Source organism: Delphinapterus leucas, chromosome 15 (genome assembly GCF_059928025.1).
Source record: "Delphinapterus leucas isolate spDelLeu-1000000601 "Yukka" chromosome 15, BTC_Dleu_Yukka2, whole genome shotgun sequence".
NCBI classification, from domain to species: domain Eukaryota; kingdom Metazoa; phylum Chordata; class Mammalia; order Artiodactyla; family Monodontidae; genus Delphinapterus; species Delphinapterus leucas.
This window is the reverse complement of record NC_143143.1, coordinates 64,770,974-64,785,157: the sequence shown is the minus strand read 5'-3', so window position 1 is coordinate 64,785,157 and position 14,184 is coordinate 64,770,974. Positions and strand designations below refer to the sequence as shown.

The 14,184-nt window shown below is 42.7% G+C and overlaps 1 protein-coding gene across 2 annotated transcripts in view; it reads left to right on the top strand.

The window, feature by feature from the left end:
• Positions 1 to 12,105, top strand: part of EDEM2 (ER degradation enhancing alpha-mannosidase like protein 2) — a 48,574-nt gene extending 36,469 nt beyond the window's left edge. For both annotated transcript variants that reach the window (XM_022592583.3, XM_022592582.3), the window contains exons 10-13: positions 437 to 561; positions 6,335 to 6,479; positions 9,264 to 9,385; positions 11,542 to 12,105. In XM_022592583.3, the coding sequence (XP_022448291.1) occupies positions 437 to 561; positions 6,335 to 6,479; positions 9,264 to 9,385; positions 11,542 to 12,042 (893 nt within the window). In that variant the 3' untranslated portion in view covers positions 12,043 to 12,105. The remainder of the gene's footprint in view (positions 1 to 436; positions 562 to 6,334; positions 6,480 to 9,263; positions 9,386 to 11,541) is intronic.
• The last annotated feature ends 2,079 nt before the right edge of the window (positions 12,106 to 14,184 follow it).

Genomic DNA, 14,184 nt, shown 5'->3' with positions numbered 1-14,184 from the left:
GGGGGAGTTATAAGTCCAAGTTCCCACTAGAATGCCAGCTCCCTGAGGGCTGGACTTTGTCTTATTTGCCACCCCCCAGGTGCCTGGCACCTGTTAGGCACTCAGTGAATATTGTTGAGTGAATAAATGACTGCACAGTCCCATGAGGTATATAACATTACTCTCCTCACTTTACAGATAATAAGACTGAGGCTTAAGAGGGAAAAACTTGCCCGAGGTCACAGCTAATAAGTGGTAAAGCTGGAGCTGGAATTTGAGCCTGGAAGTTTGCTTCTAGAACCCATGCTCCTTCCTCTGTGCCTCCTTGCGTCCTAGTGTGCTTTGAGGCTGGGCCACCCTAGGGTCTTGCAAATGTTTAAGTCCATCCTTCTGTTGCCAAAGCCTGCTTTTTGTGTCCCTCATCACTGATGTGTCCATCATCTTATCTCCTCTGCAGAATATAACAAAGCCATTCGGAATTACACCCGCTTCGATGACTGGTACCTGTGGGTGCAGATGTACAAGGGGACTGTGTCCATGCCAGTCTTCCAGTCTCTGGAGGCCTACTGGCCTGGTCTTCAGGTAGGAACGATCAGAGAGGGTGGTCCTTTTACTATGGAACCGGCAAAGCAAGCTCATTCTAATGTATGAGTCAAAAAAGTGCTTGAGCACTTTTTTTTGGAGGGGTGGATTGGGGATGGGAGAGGGGCTTAGAGTGAGACAGATTTAAAGTTCTGCCAAACTGAATTTTCCAAGGGGAGCTTTAAGGTGTCAGGAACTGAACTTCCAGCTTGCTGTGGAATGTTGTACCACTTAAAGTAGACAGGGCGGTAATAGCCATTGGCAATGACCATTTCTCCACTGGACATTTCTGTCACGTATCCTCATTCTTGACAGCGGGCCTAGGAAAGGGCGTGACAGCAGCTGGGACCGCTCTGTCTGCCATCATTATGCGTGTCCATTACATGGTCTGATAGAGTTGCAGCTGGAAGGGATCTTAGAGCCCATCTAATCCAGCCCCTATGTGTCCCAAAATATTTTTAATATTTTTATAAACAACTTCTTTTTAATCTTAAGAAATTAAGAAAAGGTAGTAACATGTAGAAGGTGGTAAATTTTTTTTTTTTTTTTTTGCGGTACGCGGGCCTCTCACTGCCGTGGCCTCCCCCGTTGCGGAGCACAGGCTTCAGACGTGCAGGCTCAGCAGCCATGGCTCACGGGCCCAGCCGCTCCGCGGCATGTGGGATCCTCCCGGACCGGGGCACGAACCCAGGTCCCCTGCATCGGCAGGCGGACTCTCAACCACTGCGCCACCAGGGAAGCCTGGTGGTAAATTTTTAAAGCACAACAAGGAATACAATGATAAGTCTCAAGCCCCCACACTCAGATTCTCTCCCCAATCCAGCCCTTGTTGTCAGTTTTCTGTACCTCTTTCCAGAAATCCGTATACATAGATATATGCATATTTATAGCACCCTTTTTTCTTTACGTAAATAGGAACATTTTTATTCTTTTTCACTGAATGTATCTTGGAGATCATTCTTTATTGATACATAAAGATCAATTTTACTTTTTTAAACAGTTGCATATATTCCATTGAATAGATATATTGTCATTTATTTAACTTGTTCCCCATTATATACTTTTAGCCAACCCTCTCATTTTATAGATGGGGAAAGAAGCTCAGAGAGAACTTGTTGATAACATTAAATATTGGTTCAACTCTTCTAAGATCTTCAAATTTAGCTGAGTGTCCCCTAAAAGAATTTTGAAAAATTATAGAGCCCCATGCATGTTTTAAATCTTATGAGTTTAAATAGTTGCATACCATTCCTTTTTCTCCTCCAACTCATATTTCCATTCTACCACTCCAACAGGATTTTATCCTAATTATTATATTTTATGCTGAAAGCATTTTATTGTTCACCCTATCATATGTCTCTGTGACAAAATTTGTTCATACATAGAAATTTAAAATGTTTTTAAATTTCCCGTGATCATAAGCTCTGAGTATTAAATTTGTTTTCTTCTGGATTTAGTTATCATTGGTATGTAACCGATTAAAACGACATTTATAGCTTACAATTTTGGATGATTATAAACCTGAAAGTAATTTATTGGAAGTGCATTTCTTAATGAGATTTTTGGGGCTTTTTAAAGTTTTTAAGTAGTTCATGTGTTTGTGCATGAATAATACGTATTGCTAAAACAGAGCACTGTTAAGCATCAGTTTTATTCCTGCCTTTAATTTTTTTAGATGTAAGTGCCACGGAGCCTATGCACATAAATAAGTAGATGGAGATGGAAGGAGTTTGATGTTGTAATATCATTCAGTTCTTTGAAATCATTGAGTTAATAGATTGAACCATATAAAATTGCCAGCATCAACCATTTCTGGCCTGCAAATGTGGCAGTATTTTATGGTTCACTCTTTATATGGTTAAAAAAATATCACAAATGATCTGTCATCAAAAATTATTTTTAATGATGTCTCTGCTGACAACTTGACCAGTTCCTCTTTCAGTTTTTTGAAGGCAAAGAATTGAAAGCCATCTGATTTGCAGAAGGATTTGTTACCCAGTGGTTAGAGCCATTCATTTTTCTCAACACCTACACTAATATTTTAAATTTAACGTAGTTCAGTGCTCAGGACATTTTTATATCCAAGGACAATGTTCCGCAGTAAGGCTGGAGATTGTTGGTGGGTACACCTTGCTTTTATAAGATGGTAGGACAGTTGTGGAAGAGGTAGAATGGGTAGCCTGCCTTTGTGTTGTAAGCATCTTCAGGCAGATCCATTTCAGGAAAATTAAGGGTAGGAAATCTATTTCCTTAAAACTATTTGTGACTACATTCCTCTTGGAAAACCTGCTTGCTACCCAGCCATACAACTGATCACACCCTTTGACTTTGCATGATTCTATTTCTGTGCATGTTCCTCAAGAAAATAATTGAGCAGGGAAAGATGCAACCTGTACATGGATGTTCCCAGCAGCAAAGTTCATGACAAAGAAAAACTTAGAAATGGTCCAAATGCCCAGTAATGGAAGAAAAAAATAAATGATTGTATTTTTTTCTTTTTTTTAATTGTGGTAAAATACACATAACATAAAATTTACCGTGTTAACCGTTTTGAGTGTACAGTTCAGTGGTATTTATGTTCATGTTGTGCAGCCATCACCACCATCCATCCCCATAACTCTCTTCACCTTGTAAGACTGAAATTCTATACCTTTGAAACAATAACTCCCCATTCTGTCCTCTCCTAGCCCCTGACAACCATCATTATTATTTTGTTTAACATCTTTATTGGAGTATAATTGCTTTACAATGGTGTGTTGGTTTCTGCTTTATAACAAAGTGAATCAGTTATACATATATCCCCATATCCCCTCCCTCTTGCGTCTGCCTCCCACCCTCCGTATCCCACCCCTCTAGGTGGTCACAAAGCACCGAGCTGATCTCCCTGTGCTATGCGGCTGCTTCCCACTAGCTATCTCTTTTACATTTGGTAGTGTATATATGTCCACGCCACTCTCTCACTTCGTCCCAGCTTACCCTTCCCCCTCCCCGTATCCTCAGGTCCATTCTCTACGTCTGCGTCTTTATTCCTGTCCTGCCCCTGGGTTCTTCAGAACCTTTTTTTTTTTTTTTTAGATTCCACATATATGTGTTAGCATATGGTATTTGTTTTTCTCTTTCTGACTTACTTCGCTCTGTATGACAGTCTCTAGGTCCATCCACCTCACTACACATAACTCAATTTCGTTTCTTTTTATGGCTGAGTAATATTCCATTGTATATATGTGCCACATCTTCTTTATCCATTCGTCTGTGGATGGACACTTAGGTTGCTTCCATGTCCTGGCTATTGTAAATAGTGCTGCAGTGAACATTGTGGTACATGACTCTTTTTGAATTATGGTTTTCTCAGGGTATGTGCCCAGCAGTGGGATTGCTGGGTCATACCACCATTATGTTTTGTGTCTTTATGATTTTGACTACTCCAGGTATCTCATATCAGTGGAATCATACAGTATTTGTTTTCTTGTGGCTGGCTTATTTCATTTAGCATAATGGCTTATTTCATTTAGCATAATGTCCCTCAAGGTTCATGCTTGTAGCATGTGTCAGAATTTCCTTCTTTTTTAAGGCTGAATAATATTCCTTTGTATGTATATACCACACTTTGCCGTCTTTGTATAGGATTTGTGTGCTTTGTGTGTGGCACTTTTCCTGCTTTAAGAACGGGTCCTGGGGTTATTTCTCTATGAGGTTATAATAACACTAATAGCTAACATTTAGCTGACAGTCTGTCTGGCACATAGAGGTGATAAATACTTATGAAAGAATGATTTACGTGCTGGGCATTTTACACAGAATAGTCACAACACACCGAGGTAAACGATGTTTCATAGATGAAGAAAGGAGGCTTATAGACATTAAATTTGTTCATTTACTCAACAAATATTTGTGCCTGCTGTATTCCAGGCCCTGTCCTCGTGAAGTTGATAGAGGGTGAGACACAAAGAAAAACTTAGACAAATTCATAAAATAATAAGTTGCAATGAAGGAAACAAATTAGAGGCTAAAAGAGAGAATATTGGATGGGGACTTACTTTAGATAAGAAGGCCTCTCAGAAGTGGTGATGCTCAAGCTGATATGTGAAGAACTGGGGTGGGGGACGATGTTCCAGGCAGAGGAAACATGATGTGTGAAGGTCCCGAGGCAGGAAAGAGTTGGGTGTTTATCAGAGACAAAAGCAGCATGGCCACAGTCCAGGGAAGGGAAAGATCGGTCAATGGAAAGTCAGCAGTGGCCAGATTGCTCAGGACCTTGAGGGCCATGGTGAGGTGTCTTGACCTTAAGCTGAGCCTGTGGAAAGCCACTGAGTAAGACAGTTACTCTGGCTGCCTTGGGAAGAGTGGACTGGAGAAGACAAGTGGTAGGACCAGTGAGGAGGCCTTTGAGGTCATCCCAGTGCAAGATGCAGGTGAACAGGTGGTGGCTCTGGAGATAAAGAGAAAACTCTTGATGTTTTAGAGAGAGAGAATTGATAGGAGTTGCTGATGGAATGGATGTGGGAGTGGGGGAAGAGGGAGGAGTCAAGGATGGCCAGCAGGTATCTGGCCAGAGTGGAATCAGTGGAAGGTGGTGCCGTTTACTGAAAAGGGAGAGAGGTGAGAGGAGGGAGGCAGCTTTGCGGGAGAGTGAAGGGACCGATAGTTTTGTTTGGAAACTGTCAAGTTTGTTCTATCCTTGAGACATCCAGTGGAGATGTCAAGAAGGTCAGCTGTTTCCCTGTGAGCTTACACTAATATGAATAGCTACATAGAAGCACCTAGTAAAATTACAAGTGCATATATTCTCAGATTCAGCAATCCCAACTCTGGAAATGTGTCTTACAGACACACTTCACATATGTTTAAGGTGACATATGTATGGGGTTATTTATTGCAGCATTGATTATTGTAGCAAATAGCAAAAGATTGGAAGCAAGCCAACTAGCTATCAATAGGGAACTAATTAAATTGTGGTCCAAGCAATGGAATACTACGCAACTGAATAAATAGGCGGAGGGAGTGCTTTATGTACTTACATGGAAAAATTGAGATGTATTGTTAAATGAATAAAGGAAGCTACAGAAAAGTATATTTAATAAGCCGTATTTAATGTGGGGGAAATAATACATACTCATACATCTTTGCTTATGTTTACAAACTAATGCAAAATGGTTATTTGCTGGGGGGTAGGGTGTGAGTGAGATTAAGTACAATCAATCTTTTTCTTATTCTTAGAATTTTGAATCAGATGGCTGACTTACCTACTTAAAAGCAGTTAGTAGCCAGTATTGACTGAGCACGTACTGGTAGGCAGGGACATTGTATACAGCCTCTGTCCCTCACAACAATGTAAAATATACGTTGTATTTTGCATGTTAGAGACGAGGCTCAGAGAAGTTAAGTGTCTGGTTTGAGGCAGCACACTGAGTAAATGGCCGACTCTGGGTTTGGTCACAGGTCTTTTTGGCCCCAAAGCCTTCGCTTCCTCTTTTCCCTGAGGTTGTGTGTGGGGTTTTTGTTTTTGTTTTTGGTGTACGCGGGCCTCTCACTGTTGTGGCCTCTCCCGTTGCGGAGCACAGGTTCCTGACGCGCAGGCTCAGCGGCCATGGCTCACGGGCCCAGCCGCTCCGCGGCATGTGGGATCTTCCCGGACTGGGGCACGAACCCGCGTCCCCTGCATCGGCAGGCGGACTCTCAACCACTGCGCCACCAGGGAAGCCCGTGTGTGGGGTTTTGTATGTGGGTTTCCTGCCTGGTGGCTGCTTGCCTGACAACCACTTCTCTCCTACAGACCCTCATTGGGGACATTGACAATGCCATGAGGACCTTCCTCAACTACTACACCGTCTGGAAGCAGTTTGGGGGGCTCCCAGAATTCTACAACATTCCTCAGGGATATACAGTGGAGAAGCGAGAGGGTTACCCGCTTCGACCGGGTAAGCAGCATCTCTGGCCTACTGCCAGCCCACAGGCTCTGATTCTCAGAACCCCAACCCCTCGCATTTCTATGAGGCTCCATGCCTCACAAGTGCTCACAGCTCCATTTTTTTCCCATCTGCTTCTTCCAGTGGCTCTGGATGGTTTTCCTTCTAGGAATTATTTATCCCCTTTATTTTCAGAGAAGGAGATGGAAGCCTGGTGGGTTGAAATGGCTTGCCCAAGGCTGTTAAGTATAGGAGCTAGGACTGGAACCCAGGTCTCCTAATTACATCTTATGCTCTTTCAAACCCAGACAAGCAAGTGAGATGGAAAAAGCCAGGCTGACGCCTTTTGAGTTCTTGCCATTGGGATTTCAGACGTGGAGGCACACTTCGTTAAGTCAGTGGGTCAGGTCAGATAAGTTGTGCATCTATGGAACGTTAGAACTTTGGAATGGACTTTAGGAGTGAATCATCTCTTCTCGTCCACCTCCCCACTTGCAGGTCAGCAGTCAAGATGTAGAGAAGAAAGGGGCAACACACTTGAGAACTCTTCTAAGTTCCTTTCCAGCTCCGATCTTATGACTCACTGAAGGAAAGTTAAACATTGTGAGGAGAGGAAGGGAAAGGGGGACAGAGGAAGGAAGCTGAGTCAGCACACAGTCATCTCCCCTCCCCCCCAAAATAGGTTACATTCCCATTGTTTTAGACTCTTCCTACCTGAATGCCTTTTAGCTGTGGGATGGGCCTTGTAATGGGTTCTGCCCATCCTGCCATCCTCGGCTCCACTTCCTTCCTCCTCTAACCCTGTAGTCCCCTAAGTGATTGCTGTAGGAGTCTTGGAGGGGGACCAGAAACAGGAGTAAAGCAGCAACTGGAAGCAGCAAATTAGTCACTTTTGACTCCTTAGAGGCTGCTGTTTTTAGTATTTCTCATGCATTTATTCTCATGGCATTTTTTTTTTTTAAAGAGAAAATACTCAGATGGTATTGGATCCCATGTTACCAATAGATAAAATGAAGACAGAGATTGGGACTAAATGTAAGACTTAGACATGTGCATTCTCAAGGTTAGAGGGAACCTGAGAGGTCTTCTAATCGAAATCCCCCTGCAATAGCCCTGTCAAGTGGTTATCTCATCTTTGTTTGATTACCACCAGTGACAGGGGGCTCACTACTTAAGGAGGCAACATGTTTTGTTTGCAGGAATGCTCAGTGGAAAGTAAGGTACCACAGCCAGGAATCCAGAAATGTCTTAGACCAGTCACCCTTCCTATCCCAAAACAATAGCAAATGGGAGATAAGGTACTATTCTATGATTAGATTGGCTAGTCCCTGACGCTCTGGTGCATGTATCCGATCAGCAGTGCTGGAGCACAGAACCTAGCCTAAAAGCCTCTGAAGGGCTTAACCTCCACCTAAGTCCAAATCTAAACCTTGGGCTGTCACCCTCTTCTAGAGAGTTGGCTAGATATACAGGAAATTAAAGCATTTACTAGCATACACAGGCCCATGTGTGAGGAAGAGAAAACAAGAAACAAGATACTTGGCCCTGGGCACTGAGTCAGCCAGCTGTGAGAAGCATAAGGAGAGGCTTCCCATGAGGACACCATCTTTTCTGTCTTTGAACACACACAGCGTGTTCATCTACCAGTAAATGTGCCCCAATCCTTGCTTAGAATATGAGTGATTAGATTAGCCAGTGTCTAGAGGCCTGTGGGGTAAACAGAGAGAGAAGTAGGAGAAAACTGGAGAGATAGGCAGCGATCTTTTCTCCAAAAATAAGTAATGGAGTTTGCAGTAAAAAATCAAAAGGGGGAAAAGTACTGATCAAGGGCTAGGAGGAAACAGGATGTAGAACATCAGGAGGAGACATTGGTATAGGGAGGGGAGAGGTGTTCTTTCCTCTCTGAGAAAAAAGAGGTGAAGAAGTAGGAAAGTCTGTTGAACTGTAGCTTTTGCCTACTGGGCCCACCCTAGAAATCAAATCTTTTCCATAACAGCTCTCTAGATATCTGAAAGCAACAAACACATTTTGCTAAGTTTTCTTTTCTCTGGAATAAATATTCCCATCTGGTCCAATTCCTGTTGGCTAGTTGGCGAGTATTCATCTTATGATGGGGCCCATGTGTGAACGTCAAATTCCAGTTGTGGTGTAGAACAGGGCAAGACTGTTGCCTTGTTCTGGGCACAGAGAACTGATGGCTGCATCTTTGTTAGATTGGAAGTTGATTCTTGAGTATTTTAACCTTTATCTTTTGGCCTATCCCATCTTGGAAAGGGCCTTGTAATGACAGGCTCATACTCTTTTAAGTTTTAGGATTAGGTTAGGCTGTAAGTGACAGATACAAAGTAGTAGCTTAGATAAAATAGAAATTTATTTCTCTGGCCTTACGTGACTCTCTTTGGTGGCAGGGACCTTAATCCCACACCTGCCTGCTGGGAATAGTTGTTAGTCTAGGCGTCCATGTGCTTGGATAAAGTTAGCTCTTCTGTTACTAAGGAAGAAGGAGGGAACAGATATTGGGAGATAGGCAGCCGCCTCTGCCACCTTCCCTATCCCAGAACCTGGCTGCCTGTCTCTCCCTTGGGATGGGATTCCATGGTCCACTAAGTCCACTAAGCTTCAGACTGGGTATATTGGCTCTGAAGATTCAGTATTGAGTGAGTTGTCCCATGTTCCCCCTAGTTGGGACCCTGTGGACATGGTGTGGAGAGAAGGAATCTCTCACTGGCCCAGGCAGTCCCCAAGCCTTCTCTGCCCAGCCACTGGGTGAAGGAAGGTCTACTTTGAACTTTGCAGAACTCATTGAGAGCGCCATGTACCTCTACCGTGCCACGGGGGACCCCACCCTCTTAGAACTCGGAAGAGATGCTGTGGAATCCATCGAAAAAATCAGCAAGGTGGAATGTGGATTTGCCACAGTAAGTGTTTCCACGGGCCCAAGAATTGGGAAATGTCTCCCCCTGCTGCTAAAGAGCCTCTGGAATATTAGCACTGGAAGGAACCTTAGAGATATAAGCAATGCCTTTATTTTATAGATGGGGAGACTGAGGAGCAGAAGCTGAGAGCCTCGCTAAAGGTCACAGAGCTAGTAGAGGTGGAGCTAGGATTAGTTCCCAGGGGTCTTGACTCCATGCCCTTGGCATTCTCCCTGCTTCATAGATCCTTTAGCTGTCGGAATAGGCTACTTGGCAAGGGTGAGTATTGTGAAACATTTTGCGAAAAGGCTTGTAAAATGGATTCTAGAAGGGAATTACAGAGTCCTATAGCCTTATTTGCAAACCCAGGGATCCTTAATGGAACAGCTGTACTGGTCTCACAGATATTTACTGAGCGTCTTTCACGGGCCAGGCGCTATGCTAGGCTGAGGGTTATAGCAATGAAGAAAGACCAAGCCCCTGAGCTGACATTTTAGTAGAAAAAACAAAGAATGTGTATCTGGAAGACAGAAAGAAGGCCAGTGTGGCTGGAGGGCGTGAACGAGGAGGAAAGTGGGAGGAGATAACAGCCCCAGAAGTAGGCAGGGGCTAGATTGTGCAGGGCTTTGTATAAGTCGTGGGGAAGAGTTTGGCTTTTGTTCTGCTTGGAATGATAAGCCTTGGGAGCATTTACAGCAGAGCAGTGACATGCTCTGATTTGTATTTTAGAAAGATCACTCTGGCTGCTCTGTGGAGAATGGACTGGAAGGGTTAAGGATGAGAGCCATGTCACATCCTGAGAGGACCCAGGCAGGCAAGACAGAAATAAACAGTGGTTACAGACATGTAAAAACCAAATGTGTAAGCAAATAGCCTGGAAGTCTATTTGCCAAAAAGCCTGCAGAGGTCTTTTTTAGGGTAAGGAATTAAAAACAAACAAAAACCTTCTTTTTCAAAAAGTTGTAATGTGATTATCTGTAAGTAAAACATAGATACATGTTTTTAAAGAAAAGACCTATATGTGTAGGAGAAATATAAAGCAATGATATGTTTTAGTTTCTAATATGTTGTATTTTATGAAAAGCCAAAGTGGATGAGCCCGTTGGGCCCTTAGGAACTCTTGACTTATTTCCATGAAAATGAAGTCTTTTGGAGCCCTTCCAAGGCAAATGATGGGAACAGGCAACTGACTCCTTGGCCTTTGGCAAACAGGGCAAGAGAATAATAATTCTTGGTACATCAAGTCCATGTTTTAGTCACATTTTTTTGGTGTAAAATAGATGTCTACTGAGAATTAGTTTCATTTAAGAAAATGTATTGCTAATTCTGAGAAGCTAAAATAAATATTTGTAGCAAGTAAACTTACTCATCCCTGACTGTAAACTCAGTATGAATCTCTCTTCATAAGGACTCCTAATTCGTTGTTTACAAGAGCAGAAAACTTGGTAACCTCCTTAATGTCTGTCAAGGGAGGATTAGCTAAGTAAATGATGCTACATTTTTACATCATTAAGAAGGGAATGATTAGATCAATGTTTAGAGTCACAAAAGGGTAAGATAAAGGGGTTAGGAGATTGTTGTATCATGTAGGGGGGCCAGGGAAGACCATTCTGATGAGGTAGCATTTGAGCAGAGACCTGAAGGAAGTGAAAGAGTGGGAGGGCGTCTGAAGGAGGAGTGCTCCAGGTTGCAAGGACACCAATGAAAAGAACCGGGCTGGGCATGTGCTTGTTCACAGAACAGAAAGGCCATGTGGCTGGAACTGCGAGAACCAGGGAGAGAGCAGGAAGAGATGAGGTCAGGGAGGGAGCAGAAGCCAGATCACCAAGGACTTGTTAGGCCACGATAAGGACTTTGATTTTAGTCTGTGGGCAATGGGATGTCAACAGAGGGTTTTCCGTGAAGGAGTGACAGGTAAGATTTATGATATAAATATACTTTAGGGTAAGGATGGAAGCAGGAAGCCCAGTTGAAAATTGTGATAACCTGGGTGAGAGATGTTGATGGCTGGGAAAAGGGCAAAGTTCTGGAAAGTTAAGTGATTTGCCCAAAGGCCTGCAGTCACCTAGTGGCAGAGCGGGAATGCCTGACAGGGTCCCCTGACCCTTTCTGCTGTACTTTGATGCTGGCCTGACTTGCTTCCCTCCCCCACGTGGCAGATCAAAGATCTGCGAGACCACAAGCTTGACAACCGCATGGAGTCTTTCTTCCTGGCCGAGACCGTGAAATACCTCTACCTGCTGTTTGACCCGACCAACTTCATCCACAACAATGGCTCCACCTTCGATGCGGTGATAACCCCCTACGGGGAGTGCATCCTGGGGGCCGGGGGTTACATCTTCAACACTGAAGCACACCCCATTGACCCCGCCGCCCTGCACTGTTGCCGGAGGCTGAAGGAAGAGCAGTGGGAAGTAGAAGATCTGATGAGGGAATTCTACTCTCCCAAACGGAATAGGTCGAGATTTCAGAAAAAAACTATGAGCTCAGGGCCATGGGAACCCCCAACAGGGCCAGGGACATTGTCCTCCCCTGAAAACTATGACCGGGCAAGGGAGAAGAAGCCCACCAAGCAGAAAATCTCACTTCTCAGCTGCCCTAGTCAGCCCTTTACCTCAAAGTTGGCATTACTGGGACAGGTTTTCCTAGATTCCTCATAACCACTGGATGATACTTTGTTTGTTTTTGAAACTAAACTATAACAATAAATCTGCTTTTGATGATCATGGTTTTCTATTTTACATATTGGATCATTTCATGAGATTTCATTCAAAGAAAGAGTTCATGGCTAAAAACAATTGCGAATCTAGTTTGTTTTTCTCATACAGTTGGAGAAACAGCTAAACATAAAAGACTCCAGGGGTTGATAATTGAATCTCCCTTCCTTTCAAAGTTCCCATTTTCTGGAGGGTGTTATAAATGTATTTGTTAGTTCTTTTCTGGGGGGGAGGGATTTTCATTTTTTACTTTTTATTTGAAGTATAGTTGACTTACAAAATTACATAAGTTCCAGGTGTACAACATAGTGATTAGATATTTTTATACATTACAAAATGATCACCACGATAAGTCTAGCTACCATCTGTCACCATACAAAGTTATTACAGTATTACTGACTATATTCCCTGTGCTGTACATTACATCCCTGTGACTTATTTATTTTATAACTGGAATTTTGAATCTCCCTCACATATTTCATTCTTCCCCCCACCCCACCACCCCTCTGGCAACCACCAGTTTGAGTTTGTTTCTGTTTTGTTATGTTTGTTCATTTGTTTTTTTATGTTTCACATAAGTGAAATCATATGGTATTTGTCTTTCTCTGACTTACTTCCCTTAACATAATACCATCTAGGTCCATCCATATTTTTCAGAGGGCAAGATTTCATTCTTTTTTGTGGCTGAGTAAATATTCCACTGCGTGTGCACACGTGTGTGTGTGTGTGTGTGTACACAAACCATATCTTTTTTATTTTCAACATCTTTGTTGGAGTATAATTGCTCTACAATGGTGCGTTAGCTTCTGCTGTACAACAAAGTGAATCAGCCATACGTATACACATATTCCCATATCCCCTCCCTCTTGGGTCTCCCTCCCACCCTCCCTATCCCTCCCCTCTAGGTGGTCACAAAGCACCAAGCTGATCTCCCTGTGCTATGCAGCTGCTTCCCACCAGCCATCCATTCTACATTTGGTAGTGTATATATGTCCATGCCACTCTCTCGCTTCGTCCAAACCACATCTTTATCCATTCATCTGTTGGTGGACATTTAGGTTGCTTTCATGTCTTGACTATTGTAAGTAATGCTGCAATGAACATAGGCATGCATAATCTTTTCAAATTAGTGTTTTTGTTTATTTCAAATAAATGCCCAGAAATGGAATCGCTGGATCTTATGGTAGTTCTATTTTTATTTTTTTGAGGAATCTCCATACTGTTTTCCACAGTGACTGCATCAATTTACATTCCCACCAACAGTGCACAGGGGATCCCTTTTCTCCACATCCTCGCCCACACTTGTTATTTGTTGTCTTTTTGATGATAGCCATTCTGACAGGTGTGAGGTAATATCTCATTGTGTTTTGATTTGCATTTCCTGATGATCAGTGATGGTGAGCATCTTTTCATGTGTTTGTTGGTTATCTGTATGTCTTCTTTAGAAAAATGTCTATTCAGGTCCCCTTTCCATTATTTAATTGGGTTGTTTGTTTGTTTTTGCATTATATTCATTTAATGTTCACGTAATATTGAATACATACAAAAGATTATATATTCTTTTTTTGAATTTTATTTTACTTTTTTATATAGCAGGTTCTTATTAGTTATCTATTTTATACATATTAGTGTATACATGTCAATTCCAATCTCCCAATTCATCCCACCACCACCGCACCCCACCCCCACTTTCCCCCCTTGGTGTCCATATGTTTGTTCTCTACATCTGTGTCTCTATTTCTGCCTTGCAATTCGGTTCATCTATACCATTTTTCTAGGTTCCACATGTATGCGTTAATATACAATATTTGTTTTTCTCTTTCTGACTTACTTCACTCTGTATGACAGTCTCTAGGTCCATCCACGTCTCTACAAATGACCCAATTTCATTCCTTTTTATGGCTGAGTAATAGTCCATTGTATATATGTACCACATATTCTTGATCCATTTTTCTGTCGATGGACATTTAGGTTGCTTGCATGACCTGGCTACTGTAAATAGTGCTGCAATGAACATTGGGGTACATGTGTCTTTTTGAATTATGGTTTTCTCTGGGTATATGCCCAGTAGTGGGATTGCTGGGT